This window comes from Calidris pugnax, unplaced genomic scaffold (genome assembly GCF_001431845.1).
Source record: "Calidris pugnax isolate Ruff unplaced genomic scaffold, ASM143184v1 scaffold103, whole genome shotgun sequence".
NCBI lineage: Eukaryota > Metazoa > Chordata > Aves > Charadriiformes > Scolopacidae > Calidris > Calidris pugnax.
This window is the reverse complement of record NW_015090990.1, coordinates 15,110,759-15,131,772: the sequence shown is the minus strand read 5'-3', so window position 1 is coordinate 15,131,772 and position 21,014 is coordinate 15,110,759. Positions and strand designations below refer to the sequence as shown.

General features: G+C 45.5%; 1 protein-coding gene across 2 annotated transcripts in view; it reads left to right on the top strand.

The window, feature by feature from the left end:
- PLEKHM3 (pleckstrin homology domain containing M3) overlaps positions 1 to 21,014 on the top strand; it is an 86,201-nt gene that overhangs the window by 8,706 nt on the left and 56,481 nt on the right. For both annotated transcript variants that reach the window (XM_014954641.1, XM_014954640.1), the window contains 2 exons: positions 1,396 to 2,257; positions 14,247 to 15,182. In XM_014954641.1, coding sequence (XP_014810127.1) covers positions 1,654 to 2,257; positions 14,247 to 15,182 — 1,540 coding nt within the window. In that variant the 5' untranslated portion in view covers positions 1,396 to 1,653. The remainder of the gene's footprint in view (positions 1 to 1,395; positions 2,258 to 14,246; positions 15,183 to 21,014) is intronic.

Sequence of the window (21,014 nt, the reverse complement as noted above, 5' to 3'; positions counted from 1 at the left end):
CTTCTTGGGGGGCTGCTGGCTTTCCTCCCTCTGGCTTACTATAGGAAAAGGTGCCTATTTAAACAACTTTGCTAATAGAAGTTAGGCAAATAGACTGTTCTGGATTTAAAAAAGAGCCTTAAATAGAAGTATTATCTGTGTTTGAAGCTGTTTAATAGATGTTTTTTCCTGCTAGGTGTAAATCTTCATGGGTCCTGGTAGCACTTCAGCATTCACAAGCTAATGAGCTGCTAATTATCAGCCCTGCCCAGGCTAATTAGTTCTGTTAAGAGTGTATTAATCTAGGCAGAGCTCTGAGCTAATGCAGCTTTGCTGCTTCTAGGACTTGGGCTGGTGTGGTCAAAACTGGGATGTAGATCTCTGACTTTAGGCTATTCTTCATGTAGAGGCTCTAGGTACTGTGATTGCTCCTGGCAGCCACCAGAGCTGTTCTCCCGCTGGCACAAATGCCAGTCTCTAGGTCCCAAGAACTCACATACATTTCACTAATTTCCCCAATTTAAACATACCTACGGTGCACTTCCCTCGAGCATGGCAGCACTGTGGGTGGTACTTCAAGAGGGAGAGGTTAGAAGGCAGCAGGCTTGGTGTGGCAGATGTCAGCAATGAGACACCCCGTTATTGCACTAGAGGGAATAGAAACCCCCCTTCCTTTGAGCTCACAGGCTTGAGCTCACGTGGGTCAATACAGCTTGTCGGTAGTTCTACTCTTAAAACCCTTCTCTATTCTTTTGTTTTGCTGGTACGTTGCTTTGTCTTTCTGGGGCTTAGGTTGCCACATGGTTTCACTTAGGTTCCCAGTTATATTCTAGAGAGAAACTCTACATGCAGTGCTCTGCAGCAGCCTAATAGCATTGATTTATTAGGCAACTATCATAGTTCTGTTTCTGCAGGCAAGTAGGCAGAACAGCTACTGTAAAACTCATGTTGATCTCCTAAAATTGGAAGTGCAAACCATCTGGGAGAAAAGGGAGAAAAAGGCAAACTATCTGAGGCTGATTGGCCTATTTTAATAACCCTTCATTTCTCAACTTTTTCTTCCAGCCCCATGGGAACCCGTACTAAGCATTCCCGAGGTAGCTGCATTTGTGATGTTAGTCAGTACTGCCTCTCAGTGTAGCTTTCTAAAGCCTGGTTAATAGATAGCATCACTTTGGTTCCCCTTTATCTGGTGCTCCATCCTGCTCTCCGCAGGTTCCAGTTCAGGAAGTGATAATACACAGAGTTCACACACAGTGAACAACAGAAACCCCAAAGGGGTGGTTCATACACAATAATGTTGGTGCTAAATGAAGGAGAAAGTATAATCAAGGGGACTGTGACTGTGAAAGGAGTGATGTGATTAAAATCTGTGAAAAGGCTCTTCCTGACATGATGTTTTGCTTTGCTTTACAGGTACTCTCCATCACTATGAGCTCATTCCATAGAGGGACTGTAGCCCACTTGATCAGTGGATGTTAAGTTTCCCATCTGAAGGCAGATTGATTTGATTCCTTTCTACCACGAAGGATTGTTGTTGGTGAATGTATTTGCCCCACCATCTCTAAGATAATGGTGTGCCAAGGACAGATGTGAAGCAGCTCTTTACCTGGATATGGATGTGGTGTCTTCTTAAAGCATCACGACACCTTAGGCCCACTGGCAGCAGAGGATATGGAGGCTCTTGAAGTTGATGACATTAGCCCTGCCTTGGAAGTGACTGAAGACTTTTTCAATACTTTTGATACTAAGCTTGAAAAGATTGTGCAGCCCTCTGAGGTGTACGGTGTACAGGAGGTCCCCGAACTGGTTGGGCACGAGGTATTTGATCAGATAACAGAGAGCAGGAATCTGAGGAACGTCGCCTCCTTAGCCAAAAGTAGCCTCATCTGGGATCACTGCAAAAATGGCCTCTTGGAAACCAAAGCTCAGACAGCATTCCCTGCCAAAGAGCAGCGCATGGTGCAGAGGGGAACAGCTGCTGACAACCTTGCTTGGGCAGGGGAAGGGGAGACCACAGCTTTTAACATCTTCAACATCTGCCAGCGGAGGAGAGACAGGCCTCGCTCGGTGAACGACATCCTGGTGCAGAATGAGGAAACTGCCACATTCAAGCCAGGACACAACAGGTCACGCTCTGATATCAGCCATGTAAACTGGGGAGTGGTCTTCACGGGCACCTCCTTGCAGCAGCCACCTGCGCCCGGTCAGGACAATAACTGTGCTTTGCTCTCTTACCTGGCGTTAACCAAGGGAGAGGACATCCAAGGAAACACAGGTTTGTGCTGATGCTTTATTGTTTCTGTTGATGTGAGGACTTTCCTATTTGTTCTTAATATTTATCTTGAAAAAGGAGCTGTGTGTTAAAAAAAAACACAACAAAACCCCCCAAACCCAACTGTAAGGTAGCTCTTAAGATGGTAGAAATCAGCATGGCTCTGTTATCTTTGATATAGCTCTGTCTGTTTGCCTGCCTAAGGATGAGTTTTTAAACCAATCTTGACTTCTCTTCCTTTCATCGTTTGAAAAACTAAGCGTGCTTTACTTTTTGCTTTATTTTGTTCAGTTTGACTCAGGAAAAAGTAATTTATTTGTTACATATTTCTGATCATTTCCTTACCCGATTTTCCTGAACTAAAAAAACTTTGAATGCTAAAGCTGCTGGGAGAATGGCAAATCCAAACAAAGGCAGTTTTCATAAAAGTTAGAGCAGCCATTAAAAAGAGGGCATACAAAGCTTTACTGTAAGGCCTGACATCTCTGCTCTATTTCCTTAAGAAATGCTGGCTATTCAGTCCATAAACAATTAACAAAAACTCAAGCATGCAGTTTGTGCTTGTCAATATTAAGGCATCTCTGCCAGCTTTGTATGGGGTAGAGGAAGCCTTGTTATCAGATTGAGGCAGGCGTCTCCAGTCAGCCATACAGAGCAACATTTCAGCAAGTGATACTTTTTCCTTTTCCTTTCTCGAGCAACGCACTGGAAGAAGTTGTGCTCAGGGCTTTGGAAACACTGAACCAGTGTCTCCATCTCTGTGATTTATTTTGTAGATGCCAGAAGTGGACTGGGCACTTGGGGAGAAGAAAAACAGTTAGTGTGCCACAAAGGTTTTATAATCAAAATAAAGGCAGGACTTAACAAAGGAATTTAAAAATTCAAGGGTTGTGAAAGCATGCGTGTGTGTGTATGGTGGGATGGCTCCAGTTATGAATAGGTAGCCTGTTTAGGATTAAAACAAGCCTTCTGGCTTAGGTTTTCCAGGTAAGTCAGCTGTTTCGGAGCATGAAAAGCAGCTGCCTAAATGGTTGTTTGTGGATATGTGCACATATAAATATATATAATATGTAGGTATGTATGTGTGTGTATACATACACCAACCTGTAGGTTATTGTGTTAGATTGTGACATAGTTGCTATATCCCAAAGGAGGGTGCTCTTGGTTTACAAAGGCTGTTATTTGTGCTGTTGTTTTCCTTTAGGGAGATACATTGTTTCTTGCAGAGTGGGGTCTCTGGTCTGTGTCCTTCCTGTGGAAGGGATGCAGAACAGGAATGCACCCAGAAGCCTGGAGACAGAGCTCTCAGTTGCTGTTAGCTGTATCCTGGGCATGTCATGGGGTTAACTTAGTACATAACATCTTTTTATGTCCACAGAAACACCATTAAAATCTAGCATTACAATCTGGCCATTAAACATCAATACATGTCCCCAATAGTGTTTTAAGCTTAATCTTTTTGGTGCAATTTCCCCATACAGCCCTCAGAAGAAGGAAGGGGTTCTGCTACATGTACTGTTTATAATAAGAAATACCTAAGCCGTTCTGTATTTAAAGACTTGTTCATGTACTTATTCAGTGAGAGAGATTTCAAGCTGCCACTGGATCCCCAAGCTGCAAGAAGCAAGCCACCAATCCAGCTGGTGCTGAGCAGCAGAGTCCGAGGCAGGTCTCCCTTCTGTCAGTCCAGGGTTGGGGTGCACCCTAATTTATTGCACCTCTGTCTGGGGTGAACCAAATTACATTCCCTCCTCCCTTACACACCAATGGAGGACAGCGTGATGCAGCTTTTCATAAAAGGAGGCAAATTGGAAACAATGATGTAGGTTTTTCTTCCCCTTCTGGCAAAAAAATTTTATTGGGAAGTGTGGTGCTGGGACACCATTGCTTCCAAAGTCAGGAACCACATACTGCAGTCTCTAACCCCTCCCTGGGGTCTGTCATCTCTAAGCAAAGTGGACTGGAACAGGTGAAGCTTCTGAAAGTGCTGAGAGTCTCATGCAGGAGGGTGAGATAACTGTGACAAAACCATGAGAGGAGAGAAAAAACAAGAGACACACTCCATGTACAGCTGGATCTAACAGTGGGATTCCTTAAGCTAGGTTGTATCCAGGGTTCAGTCACATTGTCACAGGGTGTACCCACCCTGTGCCACTTCAGTAGTAGCACTGGAGTTCAGTGGTACTTCTTCCAGCTCCTCAACAGGCACTTGTACTGTTTAAATGCAGTTAATGCAATGAGTTTTTCTCCATACAGAAAAAATAAACAGACCATGTTAGTGTGATAGACTCTTTATCATTATGATTTCCTGTTAACAGTTTGTAGTTATGAGTTACAACTGTGAAGACTTTGCATCTGTAAAGTAGTTTTGTGACGTATAGCAATATTTGCACTCTTAAGAAAAACAGACATTGACAGATTTCCATTAAGAAAACTCTTGGTTTTATACTATCTGCAGTAGTGCCAGGTATCTTATCACCCATCCATTCCTCGCTGTCTCCGTGGTACCAGGAACAAGTCCCATTGCTGTGCTCAGTGCTGCCAGAAGCGTAGAGCTCTTCAAAATGGCTTTTTACAGAAGAGACTCAACGTGGTCAAGTTCTTGGATTTTGGAGGTGAATCGAGCAAGGGAAGGAAATGGATTAGTAAAGAGTGGCTGAAGAACTTCTCCCAGTACTCTACTCACCAGCAGCACCACTGAGATGCCCAGCCCATGCTTTTTCCTATTGCTTTTTTGCAAAGGTGCAAGGCATTTGTCAGTGCTTGCTGTGTGCTCTCCAAGAGCCTTTCTGCATGGGATGTTTGAAGGCAGTGGTACCTTCTTTTAGGAAGGAGAACTTCTGTGCTCTGAAAATGCACTCTTTTGACCTGTTTCCTTAACCTGTTCTGTTCAGCTGCTCTGCAGGTTTTAGAAGGTAACCATGGTATTTCTTCCCTCTGTGTTCACAAGAGAGCCTGCCATAGAGGTTGCTGCTGCTGTGAGGTGAGCTGAAAAGAGAGAAGCAAAGCAAGAAAGTAGATGTTGCAGGTACATGTATCTGGGACTGGTAATTATTTTCCACAAGAGATTGAAAAATGTAATTTAAGGTTGGATAAAAGCTACTGCAAGTGGTCGAAGGGGTCATAGTGGCCACAGCCTGCAGAGACATCCCTTCCTAGGGCTTGAGTACAGATTAAATGAATGCATATGAGATACCAAGAGCAACTTCAACCACTCTGATCAGCTCTCATGGCAGTAAAGGACTTCCCTCTGGAGCCTGCAGAGGTCTCCCAGTCCTCTGAGGCTGAGCTGCTGCACAGACTAACACTTCACAATTTGTTTTTTTCCTTATCTTCATAGTATATTTATTACTATGAGCTTATCTGTTCCTGCTGCTTGCTTTTTTATAATACAAATAAAATGAAACTGGATCCTTTCCATGTGCTGTGAAAGAAAAGGATCTGAAAAGAAGCTGTGCCTTTTGGGGCAGTATCTCCTTAAGCCTGCTGGCAAAACAGCCAGTGTACTAGAAGTGAGCACTGTTTGAGCAGCGTCAAGCTGTAAGCGGAGCTAGCAAAGAAGGAAGTTGTAAGCAAATTCAAGACAGGCTTTTTGTATTTCTGGGCATGTGGCCTGGCAAACAAAGGGAGAATGCTGCTTCTGTAGTATTCAGCGAAAGCTTGCTTAGATCATTAAAACACAGTGTGTGAGCAGTTATCTTTGATCGTCATGTGGATGTTTTCATTCAAACGCAGGCACTCCCCAGAGTGTGGGCCTATAGTGCTTTTCCCAGGTAGCTGTTTTGTTTGCCTGCCATACCTGTGGGCTTGGGGAACTCCAGAGCCCTCAGTGCACCCAGCTCCTGCACGCTGACAAACCATCCTTACTGCAGAAGGCTGGCTCCTTGTGCCCATCTCCAACAAGCAGCAAGGGAGGTGCTCGGCCAGCCCCATTCATTTTGGCAGTATGCTCTGTCAGGAAGCTGAGCCTACGGGGTGTTTCCAGCACTGTGGCATGGCAAAATACCAGAGGAAGGCGACCGTCTTAAAACTGGCCAGCAGGCCCAAATTCTGCTGCATCTGATTGAGGCTAGGATTTCACTTCCTTCCTTCAACAAAGGTGATTTAAAAAAATAGCCTTTTTTTTCCCCTTCTCTCTTCACAACTCTTTATCTCGCTGGCAGCCTTGCCTCCCAGAGTTTGGGACACTCTGAAGGTATGATCTTGTACTCAGAGTTTGTGCAGGGGAAATTTCAAGAGAGCTTTGGGTCCCTCTTCGTATAACTCTTGCGCGTATTACATACTTTTCTAGTGTGTTTTTGTGGAGGTGAGACATCTAAATCTGTATTCATGAGCAACACACCCCTGATTCACAGGTTGGGCAGCAGGGGTGATCCTTGAGTTCTGAGCAGTCATTTTACATTGCTGCTTTCTCCTATTCTGGTGATCACACAGACTTTATGTTGGGGTGTTGTCTTTGTTTGCCAGATATCCTCACCCTTGGCAGCAATAGTGGTGGCGGATGTTAGCTCTGTACCTGTGAGATTGACTCATGCAGCATTTAGTGGTACATACCAGTGTGTTGAGCCACTTTGTGGCGGTGGGTCTCAGCAGCAGACAGTGGTGCCATCAATTGCTGCTGTTGTTCTGGTCAGGGAGGAGCTACAAAGACAGCTAGCTGAAAAAAGGCAATGTGGCAGGTGAAGGAGCTGCTGCAGAGGTGGAGGTGGTCAGAGATCCTGAGAGGTGTGAAACACTGAAGGTGTGACATGCAGCCTTTATGTTTCCCCTCCAATGATGGCCAGGTAGAGCCTAGCTCTTGACCTGTCTTCCAGGGAGGTTTCTGAAGCCCAATTGCCATTTGTGATCTTGCAAAAATACCCTTGTAGCACTCTCTTTTGTCTGTGTTGTGTAGATAGAAGCTACACAGCCAGGGCAGACCAACAGGCTGTTAATTGCCAGTGGGATGGCAGAACATTATAGATCTGTGGTGTTGTGCAGAAGATAATGGTGCTGCCGTCCAAGAGGCAGATGTGCGGAAACAACACTTGTGCACCTTCCTCTCTGGAGAGCAGGAAGCCTCAAACCACTTGGAAATAATCCCAGAGGTATTAAGCCAGTTGGAGAACCAATGCCCCCCCCGTGGCCAATTTATTTTCAACTTTAAAAGGTAATCAAGAAAAAGGTAGCTGTACTGCAGAGATTTGAGGCCTTTCAAGACTTAAGGAGACAAAAATGTTATTTAAAACTCCATGTGAGTTGGATACCCTCCACTGCAGGGGTCCCTAAGTGCCAGGGACTGTCTGTGCATCTGGCAAGAGACTGCCCCTTCTCCCAGGAGGTTACTGCTAAAGTACACCACATAGTGAGAATAGGGAGGGTGAGTAGGGACAAACAGAGGGGAGGCACTTTGCCCAAGATCAAATGGGAGTATAATTTGGATCACCTGGCTTCAGCTCATCTGCTGGATGATACTTTCCCTCTGTATCCCCTGGCTAATTGGAGGTCTGCTGCAGCCTCATTCCTGATTGCCCCTTGGACCTGGGCACCCTCCGAGCTGGAAGGGCCATGGGGGGCTGGCAGAGAGCAGCAGCAGCAGAGGATGCAGGGTTAGGCAGCTGCCTCGGGTGGAGGGAAACGTGACCTATTCCACTCCTTTCCCTGGGAGGATGCAGAGTGATGGAGAGGGGAGTGTGGTGGGAGGTGATGGGAGGGTCTCACATACAGGGATAAATTCACTGTGCAGGAGGATTACACTAAGCAGCACTGATGAGTTTGGTTGTGAAGCTGTTCTGGTTGGGAGGGTCATTCTTTATGGAGATTCTTGCTCTGGAGTTACAACACTCCATAAAGCTAATGAACAAAGTTTTCATCTCCTGGGGCAGTGCTGATTGCTTCCAGTGATGTTGTGATGATTTTCATAACTGAGTTTTCAGGTTAGTTGCTATTATTCCCTTAGTGGTGTCAGCTAACTCTCCTAACGTGAACTGACCCTGTTTATGTAGCTTCAACAGTCACCTTACACCCTTTCTTCCTTCTTTTAAAGCTGAATTGAGTGAATTTATTAAAAAAATCAACAAATCCGTCTTTATTATATAATCTCGCTTCTTTTGCAAGTGCTGCTGTTTTATGCATCTCCTACCCATCTCTTTCAGCTCGTTATACTTCTGTCTCTTCCTGAGTTGAGTCCTGTTCTGGGTTGGTCTTGCACTTTGACTGAATGCAGCCTCCTCCACTGCCCCCTTGGCACAGGCACTGTGTCAGCATGCACAGGGTGCTGGTGGTTCTGCTCAGCAAACACTGCACAAGTGTCCGACCTGCTGCAGAGGAGCAAAAAGGATTGGATGGAGTGACTGGGCAGCCAGGATCTTGTAGACTAAAGCGGATATTCTCATATGTTCCTCATACAATGCCACACCGGCATTGAAAGGAAAGACATAAAGAATAATTTGTTCAAGTTTTTTATCCATCAGTTTAGGCTGCTCATGCAGTGAGGAGCTTACTTTTGGTGAACGGCTAAGCCAGCCTCGCTAGCAATGCATAAATCTAAAATTAAGAGTTCGCAAGTTGAAGATCTTCAAATCAGATTTTGCTTTGCATGAGCCTAAGGAAGATCAAGAAGAGTGAATGCCTTTCTGGTGGGAAGAGATGCTATTTCTTTATATAAATTACTGCAAACTGCTACCTAGTTAGAAATCACATTGCTGTAGTGGTCCCTTGAAAAGAGGGTGGCACTGGGAGAAGAGACCAGATTTGGCTCCAGGACAGCCATCTGCTGGGAGTTTGTGGCTAAATATCAATGCCATTATTTCAGGACCAAGTGGAATCAGATATACTTGCCTGAAAGAGATACACCTGCAAAGCCAGATGGGAAAACACCTGCCAAAAAAAGACTGTATATTTAAGTAGGAGGGAAGTGGACATCGTGGGTCTGAATCGCAGTGCCTGAGGCACTATTCATCCCTGATCCAGCAAACTCCATCAAGCAGGTGACTGGCCCAACCCAATTTGAGAGCATTTTAGGTCCTAAAGGTGTCTGCTAAGTTCTATGGAAATCAGAGAGGAGGACTATTGACAAAAATTCTGTAACTTAAGCAGTAGAGAACCCAGAGAGGAGTGCCACCCCTCAGAAACTAGCCATCTCTGCTTCTGCTCTTTTCCATGTTACTTGATATTAGTGTCATCAGAAATGCTTCAGTGGTGGAAATCAGGGCGTTTTTCTGCCTTACCAACAGGGACAGTCAGTTGTTCAGGAGCATATATCTTCTGGATGTGCTGAGAGGACACTGGAGCTCCTGCTCCCAGGGTCCTGTTTGCACGAATTGCCCCCATGCGTGGTGAGGGGTAGGTGTGTGCTTGGTGCAGGGTTCCTGTCAGGGACAAGTGGATAATTCCCAAAGGAGGGGAGAGATGCTGAGGAAGATACTGCCCTGTCCCCAGCTGCTGAGTCTCTGTTTCCCTCTGCCTCCTTCGCCCTCTTCCCTTGAAATTATAACTCCAAATGGCTCAGGCATGGGCCATTTACTGTGATTATTTCCCCTTTTTCACTCTTCCTCAATTTACTCTCCCTGTCTCTGTAAGAAGGAAAGAAGATGTGGTTTCTGTGTAGAAGGCGGCTGGAGAGGTGGTAGCATTTGCTCTCTGAGTGGAAAGGTATTATCTGGCAACACTGCACGTTGAGGAGATAAAGGAGCAGAGGGTTGTAAAGTGTGTGTGTTTAGCATATGGATTCAACCTGTCTCTGCCAGCATCTATTGCCCTGACCTAAACAATATGAGGCTTTTGCATTTTAATCCGGTTGGCTGCTGGTTCTGTCCCAGTTAGAGTGAGAGTCAGTGGAGTCGATTCATGGGAGCTCGAAGGGAAGGAGCGGGGTGAACGAGGGAGAGGGGGGTGCCTCTATGAAAGGCAGGGAGAGATAGCCTTTCTCTAACTCAACAAAAGACAAGCAAACCTGTGTGCAGATGAAGGGGGGGGTGGCTGGGGGAAGGTTACGAGTTGTCTTATTATGGAGAAGCTTGAACTGTCATCTGTACTTGATGGAAGCGAGAGAGATTGCAGTTGGAGCTGCAGAAGCGCTGCCTCCCTGATTGGATTAATAGAAAGGAAAGATGACTCTAGAATGGCTGCCCATTATCTGCACTACAAAGGGATTAGTGTGGGTTTCAGAGAAATTAATGGCTTTTGAGTTAGTGCAGAAATACTAATGAATGTCAGGGCCAGAGATGTACGGTGAGCAAAATTGGTTCTCTTTTAGTGTGTATGTGTGCGTGCATGTATCTGTCCATTTGGGATATGAAAATGTGCCTTTTCTCTACCATTTTGAGTGTTAGATTAGGCTTTCAGTTTTCATATTTAGCTGAACTACTCTCGAATAGCTTATTTGTTGGCAACATATAGTTATATTGATTTCTTTTCCACCTTTTAAGACCTAGTGCCAAAGTAGCAATTTTTTAATTGTTGTTTTGATTTTAGACATATATGCAGGAAATCTTTGTAGGTAGAGCGTAGAGCACTTTGAACATGGTATTGAATGCAAGCTCCGTTCTGAGTAAGTGGGTGATGTGGGGAGGCTGAGGCTGAGCTGGCAAGGCATAACTGAAACACATCCTTTTTTGTTAGTGTAGATAAGACGTAGAATCCTTTCCCCATTTTTTTAACCCCCATGAGGTTTGCATACTCACATTAAGTATACCAAGCAATTAATTCTCATGTATGTTTAACGTGAAAGTTTAACTGAAACTTTTCTACTGAATCCTTATAAATCCTTAAAGTTGGTCTTCGCTGAAGAGCTAGCCAAAGCTGTTACACTTCTGTCCTGAATTCTTCGCCTGCCCACATGTGTAACTCTCACAACCAACTACAGCAGTGCTTTCAGCCGAGGACAGGAACATTTCCTTAGACTGTAGGTTACAGTCCAAGTTCTGCTGTCTCACCAGTGGGTGTCAGAAGTCTCTTGGACTGTAACGAGGTCCAAGTACTCATAGTCACGAGCTTCCTTGTGCCCCTGGGAGGACAGACAGACTCACCCATTAGCCAGCGGTGGTGAGAACAGCTTGCCCAGCAGTCCTGGCCATATTAGCTGGGAAGCGCAGTGCAGATGGAGATGTGGCAAATTCTGTACAGGCTCATCTTTGGCTTTTTGTTTCCAAGCTTCATCAAGCCCAGATGCTTCTGTCTCTTAGCTCTGTGTATGTATACTTGGAGGTGATCATGTCTAAAACTTGTTAGAGCGTGGCCTGTTAATGTGAGTGGTAACTGGTTGAGCTGAGACGGTGAAAATATTTCACACCTTCATCTGTCTACCCTATCCTTCTTTCAAAGGCTGTCAGCCTGAGGGCAGAAATCACAGCTTCTGTATTGCTGCAGTTTGTAACACTGTGTGTTAAAGGTCAATAGATGCTGATTTCATTTTGACCTAATTGCGCTGGGCAGTGGATGAGGAGCTGTTCCCAGGTGGCTGCCTTGTTCCTGCATCGGGAGCAGCAGTCCCCAAGGGAGATGGACAGCCACAGGCAGAAACCTCTTCACTTATGTCTGTTAATTCTGCCACTGTTTGCAAGTCAAGACCCATCACAGGTACCCTTCTATTATGTGACAGGGATGAAGAAAATTTCCCTCAACTTCATGTTGGGCCAAGGTTTATGAAGGGTTCTGCTCCGAAGCACCTGAAGTGCTAAGGCACTTAGATATATGTGTTCAAGTCTGGGCAGCCTCTTACTTTTTGGTTTTGGTTGTGTCTGCTGGTCCTGAGCCTGATTCTCATAAACCAGCAAAGCTCTTCTCTGGTAAATGAAGCTGTGCAAAATGTTCTGGTCCTGGGTTGTGCTGCAATGTGGTAAGAAACTGCTGTTGCTGGGCACAGTTCTCTGTTCCCTGTGTCCTGGGTAAGTCTGGGTGTCAGGTGCAGTGCCCGGCTGCTGGCAGTGGGGCTGTTCTGGCCTGTTCCAGCTCTGTGCCCCTCAGCCAGAGGTGAGACCTCTCCATCAGAGCGTGTTTCAGAAGGGATAAAGCACTGCACAACAGTTTCAGGAGTGAGGAGCAGCCCAGGGCCAGAGGAGGAGAAGGTGCTGCAGGCACCGGGGCATGGATTCACCTGCAGACCCTGGAGAAGACCAAGTATCTCCCTGCAGCCCCATGCAGAACCTCATGCTGGAGAAGCTGGAGGTTTCCTGAAGGAACTGTGGCCATGGAGATCTCACACAGAAGCAGGTTCATCTTGAATGACTACAGCCCCTGGAGAGGACCCACACTGGAGCAGGTGCAGATGGAGATGTGGCAAATTCTGTACAGGCTCATCTTTGGCTTTTTGTTTCCAAGCTTCATCAAGCCCAGATGCTTCTGTCTCTTAGCTCTGTGTATGTATACTTGGAGGTGATCATGTCTAAAACTTGTTAGAGCGTGGCCTGTTAATGTGAGTGGTAACTGGTTGAGCTGAGACGGTGAAAATATTTCACACCTTCATCTGTCTACCCTATCCTTCTTTCAAAGGCTGTCAGCCTGAGGGCAGAAATCACAGCTTCTGTATTGCTGCAGTTTGTAACACTGTGTGTTAAAGGTCAATAGATGCTGATTTCATTTTGACCTAATTGCGCTGGGCAGTGGATGAGGAGCTGTTCCCAGGTGGCTGCCTTGTTCCTGCATCGGGAGCAGCAGTCCCCAAGGGAGATGGACAGCCACAGGCAGAAACCTCTTCACTTATGTCTGTTAATTCTGCCACTGTTTGCAAGTCAAGACCCATCACAGGTACCCTTCTATTATGTGACAGGGATGAAGAAAATTTCCCTCAACTTCATGTTGGGCCAAGGTTTATGAAGGGTTCTGCTCCGAAGCACCTGAAGTGCTAAGGCACTTAGATATATGTGTTCAAGTCTGGGCAGCCTCTTACTTTTTGGTTTTGGTTGTGTCTGCTGGTCCTGAGCCTGATTCTCATAAACCAGCAAAGCTCTTCTCTGGTAAATGAAGCTGTGCAAAATGTTCTGGTCCTGGGTTGTGCTGCAATGTGGTAAGAAACTGCTGTTGCTGGGCACAGTTCTCTGTTCCCTGTGTCCTGGGTAAGTCTGGGTGTCAGGTGCAGTGCCCGGCTGCTGGCAGTGGGGCTGTTCTGGCCTGTTCCAGCTCTGTGCCCCTCAGCCAGAGGTGAGACCTCTCCATCAGAGCGTGTTTCAGAAGGGATAAAGCACTGCACAACAGTTTCAGGAGTGAGGAGCAGCCCAGGGCCAGAGGAGGAGAAGGTGCTGCAGGCACCGGGGCATGGATTCACCTGCAGACCCTGGAGAAGACCAAGTATCTCCCTGCAGCCCCATGCAGAACCTCATGCTGGAGAAGCTGGAGGTTTCCTGAAGGAACTGTGGCCATGGAGATCTCACACAGAAGCAGGTTCATCTTGAATGACTACAGCCCCTGGAGAGGACCCACACTGGAGCAGGAGAAAAGTGTGAGGAGGAAGGAGCAGCAGAGAGAAACAGATCATGACCCCCTGTTCCTCATCCCCATATGCTACTCAGGACAGGGGGGAGGTAGAGGGGTTGTCTGTGAAAGCATGAAGTTAAGCCTGGAAAAGAGCGGGGCAGGAGAGGAAGATGGTGTTTAAATTTCTATTTGTATATCTCTGTCAAAATCTATTTTAATTGGCAGTAGGCTACTTGATACTATTGTACTCTTCTAGACTATGTTCTGGGAGATCTGCAGTGTTCTGTTGCTCTGTTGCTATTCTCCTGGATAATGTCAGGAAAATTGCTTTGTTTATTTGTCCCTCTATTTCCCTGTGCCCTTTTTGTAAAGTATTTTGGTACCTCTTGGTGAAGTAGTGCCGTATTCTCCTTGGCTCAGATGTAGGGTCAGTGCTTGTGTTTGATCATTGTTCGCTTTGGGGCGAAGGCTATTTCTGTAACCCTGTCCTCCAGATACATCATGTGTGGGTGGGAGAGATATATAAGGCAGAATGATGTAGCAATACGAGACGACAATTTAAAAATAATTAATGGTAACATTCTCATTTTGTTTCCTCCAGAACACAAGCCAATGTTCCCAAATATTCTGAAGAAGGGATACTTAGAAATTAGAAGAGACAATGACAGCTACTGGCAAACCTGTTACGCTGAGCTCTCCCCATACAAACTCTACCTGTATTGCTTGGACAGCAGTGGCAACCAGACTCTTCCCACCGTGTATCCCCTCATGCATTTTCAAAGGGTCACTGTTACAGGTTGCATTGAAACCAAGGTGGTGGACACTGTCCTGTCAGACAACTCACAGCTACAGCTGAAGGCGGAGTCCTCATGGGAGGCTTTGGACTGGGGACAGAAACTCTGGGAGGCGGTGCGTGCTTCTGTGCCTGCTTTCACAAGACAGCAGGAGAAACTGGAGAATGTGCCAAAGCCTGAAAATAACAGTGACCTTTCTCAAACAAATGGATTGTTAGAGAAGCCCGTGGAGCTCTTGCTGTCCATGAATTTGACTGGAAACAATAAAGAGTACCAAAATATTATCAAATCAGGGACTCTTTATAGGTTAACTGTCCAGAATAACTGGAAGGCATTTACTTTTGTCTTGAACAGGTCTTATCTCATGGCATTCCAACCGGGTAGGCTTGATGAAGATCCTCTACTGAGCTACAATGTCGATGTGTGCTTGTCGGTCCAAACAGATACTCAGGATGGCTGTGACTCTTGCTTTCAGGTCATTTTTCCTCAAGATGTCCTCCGCTTGCGTGCAGAGACCCGTCAGAGGGCCCAAGAGTGGATGGAGGCGCTGAGAGCAGCAGCCAATGCTACTAGAAGTTTAACTCAGAACCCACAGGTCACACTAAGGAACAAACCTGGAGATCGGCCCTTTGGAAATGATCTTAGAAAGAGCAAGCGCCAGTCTGTGACCACCAGCTTCCTGAGCATCCTGACCACGCTGTCGCTAGAGAGAGGGCTCACAGTTCAGAGTTTCAAGTGTGCAGGTAAGCAACCAGTCTGTGGCATCTGCACCCACTCCTCTTCTGCAGGAAAAAAAATATCACATGGAAGAGCATGTTATGTGTTTTAGCAGCACACAGCTGTTCCCTGCCTCCCACTGTGGCCATAGACACTTTGGTGTGTTAGCCTTTCTTTGCTCTCTGTAAAATGTGGGGAAAAGCCTATGGGATATTTAGGGATTCACCTGCATTTCATAAGCAATGCTGAAACATGAGATCCTGCACGTGTAACATACAGCATGTGTAACATACAGCACTACATGGGCTAGGGCTGCCTTAACAAGGTGGCTGAGCTATTTTCTTGCTTCAGGACAGTGGAAAAAGGTGGTCCGGGATCAAAGGGATTTGAATTCTGGATACATGCAGCTTTCCAACTTCTAGCAATTTTGTTTCCTTTTATTACTATGTCTCAGTTTTGGAGCTCAGTTTTAGCTCTGTGTCTTCTAGGGAGACTCCTCAAAGCACATACGCTTCCCTGAAACACCATTGTTCAGTGATGTGTGTTCTAGTACTGAAGTTCAGGCATGAGCTTATTTGTTCGGTTCTTAAGGTGGGGGTGAAAACATGACCTTAAGTCTCTGCAACTAATTGTAAATCTCAGCTCATTTGACTGCTGACTCTACTCTGAGGCAAGAGCAAAATTTTATCTGTTTTGGGAATGAAGTGGAAACAGAACCCCTGTGAATGCAGTTCTTTGTCCTTTTACTTCAGCAGGGGCACCTTGCTGGAGCAGATTTGGAAACTTTGTGCTTAAATTGCATTCTGTGGCTGGCTTTAGTTATGTTCACTTAGAATTTGTCAGCTGTATCAGAAACAGCTTTTCTGGAGAGTTTTCCTCTTTCATTATGGGAGCTATGAGGGTCCTGCCTCCTCCCCACTCTGCTCTGGGACAGAGGAGCTGTCTGATGTGGGCGTCTCCTATTGCTCTGGGGTGCTCTGTGCGGGCCCAGGACCTGCTGGCTAGCCTGAATCCCTTCCAGGGAAGGGGTTCTGAGACTTCTGAGACCAAGAAGTACTGAATTGCCCTCAGAACTGGCTGTGGGTGCAGCTGGGTTTGTCCCGTTCTGTAGTCACCCACAGGTGGTGTTCCTGCTCACCTCTCCACAGAACATTGCACCCACCTTGTAGCTGGAGCATCAAAGGTTGGCCTCACTGCAGTTAGTGATTGGGTCACAGTATGGGGGCTTCAGTTCTGTTCTTGGACACAAACTCTGTGTGACAACATATCCATTTTTCCTGGGAGTAGTTATGTGCCAAACTACTGCTAAACTGAAGGTGCTTGGGTCTGTGGTAACTCTGATTACCAGAAGACTGTTGGGCAATGGTTATGTCTTACCTTTAAGGGTAGTTGTGAGAGTGAAAGCTGCTGGGAGACTCTGGGAATGGGTCAAATAAGTATCTCCAAGATGGATCCATCCCATTGTGTTACCCAGCAGACAGCCTTGTGGAACTTAAGACAGCAGAGTTGACAGTCTCATTTTAAGATAATGTCCCAGATGACATTAAAACTTTATTCCTTTCTCCTCATTTCTTTTAATTCAAAGGTCAGTAGAGGAAAATTTTGTAATCTTGCTTCATCCTCTGACTGAAGTCCAGGAGAGTTTCAAGTGAGCATTTTGAGTGACCTCATCAAAAATAGGATCAGGCCCTTGGATGGCAACAAAAAGCATGTCTCCAATGTGAAATAGATTTTAGTCTTGAATTATATAGTATGGGAGCAGATTTTTCTGTGGGAAAGGATGGATTCCCTCTCCCAAACATGGGGCAGTTCATCTGCACTCACTCGCATGTTCCCACTAGAAATAAGGTGCTCTGACCATGTCAGGGTTGCATGGGGTCTTTTCCTAATATACAAACGTTCTTAGTGCTCTTGTGACCTCCTTTTAGTCTGCAAAACTGAAATCACACTCTTGTGCAGAGAAATGTGGGTTGTGAAGAGTCTGTGAGAAGCCAGCCACTGGGATTCCCTGTCCCTGAGGATGGGGATACACCGCACTTACGGCAGGAGTGGACCTTTTGTCTTCTGCCTGAGACTCTTAGAGTTGGTCTTTGAGAGTCGGCTGGAACTTCTAGCTGTTACTGTGGTGCAAAGAAGTGTATAATGGTAATTATAACTGGGAGAAACTGGGGAAACTTGTCTGGCTCGGAAAAGTCTGTGCTGAGGAGGCTTTGGAGGCACACCAGCAAGCTGAGACTCACTCCTTGTACCTTGCTCCCTGCAGGCAGTTTGTGCCGTTCCCTGGCATGGGCTGCTGTTTAACCTAAGGGGCCTGCTGTTGGTAATTACAACTTGCAGGCATTGAGAGCGGTTTTCCCCAGGGCTGCTGGGAGGGGTAAGCTTGGAAAAGGGTGAGGAGGGGGGAGGAAGAAAAGTTTTGCTGTGAATTCTTCAGCCATTTAGTGCAAATTCCTGTAATTACCGTCTTTGTGTCCTGTCCCAATGGCACATAATACAGCAGAAGCCTTTCCTAATTGAGACCTTACAGGAGGTACAAATCCCTCCTTTGTTCGGCCTGACAAATTAGTGCCAGAAAGTGGCAAGGTCCGAGTGGGAATCAAAGGCAAGCAACACAAAGATGGAACTTAAGGCTACAGTAATAACCCTCTCTAGTCCTGCAGGGGTGGGAGGGAAGGAAAAGTAATGACCAATGAAAAATGAAGGGTTTTTTTGTTATAAATTCCCTTGACATGACAGCACCTCAGGGCTGCTTTATTTATTTAGGAAAAGTGATTAAATAGTAATACAACAGGACAGACCATTGTCTCTCAAGCTACCCCCCTTCCTACAGACCCCTGCTGTCTTGGCTAATTGATTGACAATGAACCTCTGATAAAGAAGGTTGTTGGGAGGACCTGATGGGGACAGGGTTTTGGGTTGGTTTTTTTTCATTTTCTCTTTGCAGTCTTTGTGGGGTTCCCCTCCCCAATTTTTTTTTCTGTTTGAAATGCCCTCTGCATTCCCCTTTCCTTTTCTCCCTTAGTAAAAGCTTTTCAAGGGACTGCTCCCAGACAAACAGCTGACACAAACAGGTAGGGAAGAATACGAATGTCTGTGCCTTGCTATTGACAAGTTTATCTTGGAGTCTGACTAGCACTTTTCAACGCCTGATATAAGCCAGGGCCGTGGTGTCAGATGTAGTCATGGGGCAGGGGGGACAAACTGTTGATACACTAGAGTCAGAAGGGCAACTTGAAAAAAGTTTTCTTTTGCTTGATGAGCAGATATAAAAGCTTTTCCCCACATGTCGAACTCTTTGTCTTACTGCAGAGGACAGGGCATTATTTCTCATAATTTCAAAAAATGAATGAATAGGCCACTGATTAACACTTGGAGAGGCATGTTTTTTATAAACACTTTTACTTTTGCTGCCATTATTTATATTTTTGGCTTGGAACTGCAATACATTTTGGAACATGGGGTTAACTAGAAACTGCTGGCACTGGAATGGCAGCTTCCTCTGTCCTTTGCATGTTCATATAACTGCAGGCTTGATCTTGCCCTCTTGCTGGGGTACAGCAATGTTCCCGTGGGAAGTGTTTGAGCATTGATCTGCTCAAGTGAGACTTTGGAGGGACCTACCCCTTGTCTTTAAACAGGTATGAAGTGAAAGTTGGTTTTAAGTCCAAGCTGGTGAATATCAGGGTTATGATTTGTTCTTTAATATGTAGGAAATGAGAGATATGCATCATGTTAGGATGATCTCTTGGCGGGGGATATGTTGTTATTTTTTATGTCTTTATTTCACCTAGATTCAAGAGAAATCTCCAAACTGTTCATGTTACAAAACTGGTATGAGGTGGCTTCCATCAAAACATGCTTGCCAAGTGCAGTATCTTGCAGACATGGTAGCTGGATGTGAATACTCCAGTGGCTGTCCTGTCTCCCTGTTGGGCCGTCTATGGGCTCCTGGGGAAAGGCAGGCGTTTCTCCTGGAGCAACTCCCCTGGAGGTCTGTAAGGAGCAAATATCCTTAGATGCCCTTCGCTATTGCTAGTCCCCTTGGCATGTGCCTTCACGTTTCCATAGATGGGGAAGACAAACAGCTTCTGCCCTTGCCTCCTGTTTTTGTGTTGCTCCTGTTCTTTTGATGTCTCTCTTCCTTTTCACCTTTTCTTTTTTCTCTCCCTGTCCTCTGTTAAATCAAGCATTTTTCCAGAGAAGCCAGTTGTGTCTGCCAGGAACTCTTGTTGCTTAGACAGCAAGTCCTAATGGATGTGGGAGTTTCTGCTTTCTGCAAAATGTGCTCTACACCCTTTTATTTGTCTGCGTGGCTTTCCTTGCTCCTCTTCTGGGGTGCCTTCTGTCTTCTCCTCCCCGCTTTCTCCATGTCTTGCCAAAAGGATAAACACTGCTATTAGGGCTCCACTGACTTGGCTGGCTGAGCTGAACACTAGGTGCAGAGAAGCCAAGGTTAGTAAATGGTCTATTTCCTGAGCTTGCAGCCCTGTCAAATCAAGCAGCAGGTGGAAGGCTGTTGGCTTTCAAGGAGCCATTCTGCCTCTAGTGCTGTGATCATGTGTGTAGATGGGAGCCAGTCCACTGCAACACGACCAGCCTCTGCTCTAGCTCACCACAGTGGTCTAAAACTAGCCCTGACTGAGGTAAAAGTTCCTTTTTTTTCCCCTCCCCCTCAATGAAAAGAAAGTATTTTCCTAATAGCTTGCAAGCCAGCAAGTGTGATGGGAAAAAAAAAAAAGGGAAAAAAGCATTAGCCAGGTTCAATGTTGACTTTGTTCAACTTCTCAAAAAGCCATATAGTTGAAACTGCTCAACTCCAGGTAGTTGAAAAGCATGGGTGCTCCTTCCTTGAATTTAGCAAATACTTTGTTAACTGTCATCATACCCAGCTCCTATTTGTAGCATGTCACTGAAATAAAAATACTAGGGGACAAATCTCAGCAGACATAGTACAATAATAAAATACCAGAAGGTCCTTTGGAAGTTTGTCAGCACTCTTGTCACATTTTTAGTCTGAAATAACAATTGTTCTCACCTGTCCAGGGCTTTAAGGATTGTGCTTTCTAAGTGCTGTATATATTTTGTGCTTGGTTTCGTCTCAATTGATCTCTTTGTTCCAACACTTCAGCAGCTTTTTACCTTCCCTGTATTTGAGAATCCATAAAATCCCTTGAGAATGTGTTTTGCACTGTAAAGTTTTTATTGTTTAAGTGTCTTCACTTTAGACCACAGTCTTCCAGTCTTGTATGTGACTTTCAGGCTCTGCTTCTATTGATTCAAAAGTAAAACCTCCAATGCTAACACTGGTATTTCTAAACTCTTACTCTTTGCTAGCCAAAACCAGCTGAGCAAAAGCATCATCATCCATGTCTAAATTAGTATTTGGAAAATGCACCATGTCTAAACAAGGCCACTGATTTGTTGGAAGGAATGGGGGAAAGGTTTCCAGACAAAGGTGACTTGAATTTGTGTAGCAAGGAGTATTTATTAAATAATTTGTAGTGGCCCTACATGTTTCAAAACACAAGGTTGCTGGTCTACAGTGCCTTGCCATGTGACAGCTCTTGTTTAGGGAAAGATCAGAAGATACCACATGGTATCTCATTTACTTGCTTGGGTTGATTAAACCTGTTATCAGAGATCAGTTATGATCACAGAAACCATTTAATCTTCAGCGGTAAGGTGAATGATCTCTTCATTCTGGTTTTAAGACAGCTTGACTGGGGGAAATGGCAGTGAAAACTATTAGCTTTGTCTAAACTGGTAGAATTCTAGGTCCTTCACCTTCCTGGATTTGCTGGCACCTTCACAGAGTGGGATTTTGCCCTTCGTAGGATTTGGTTTGGAGTTGGCCTGCT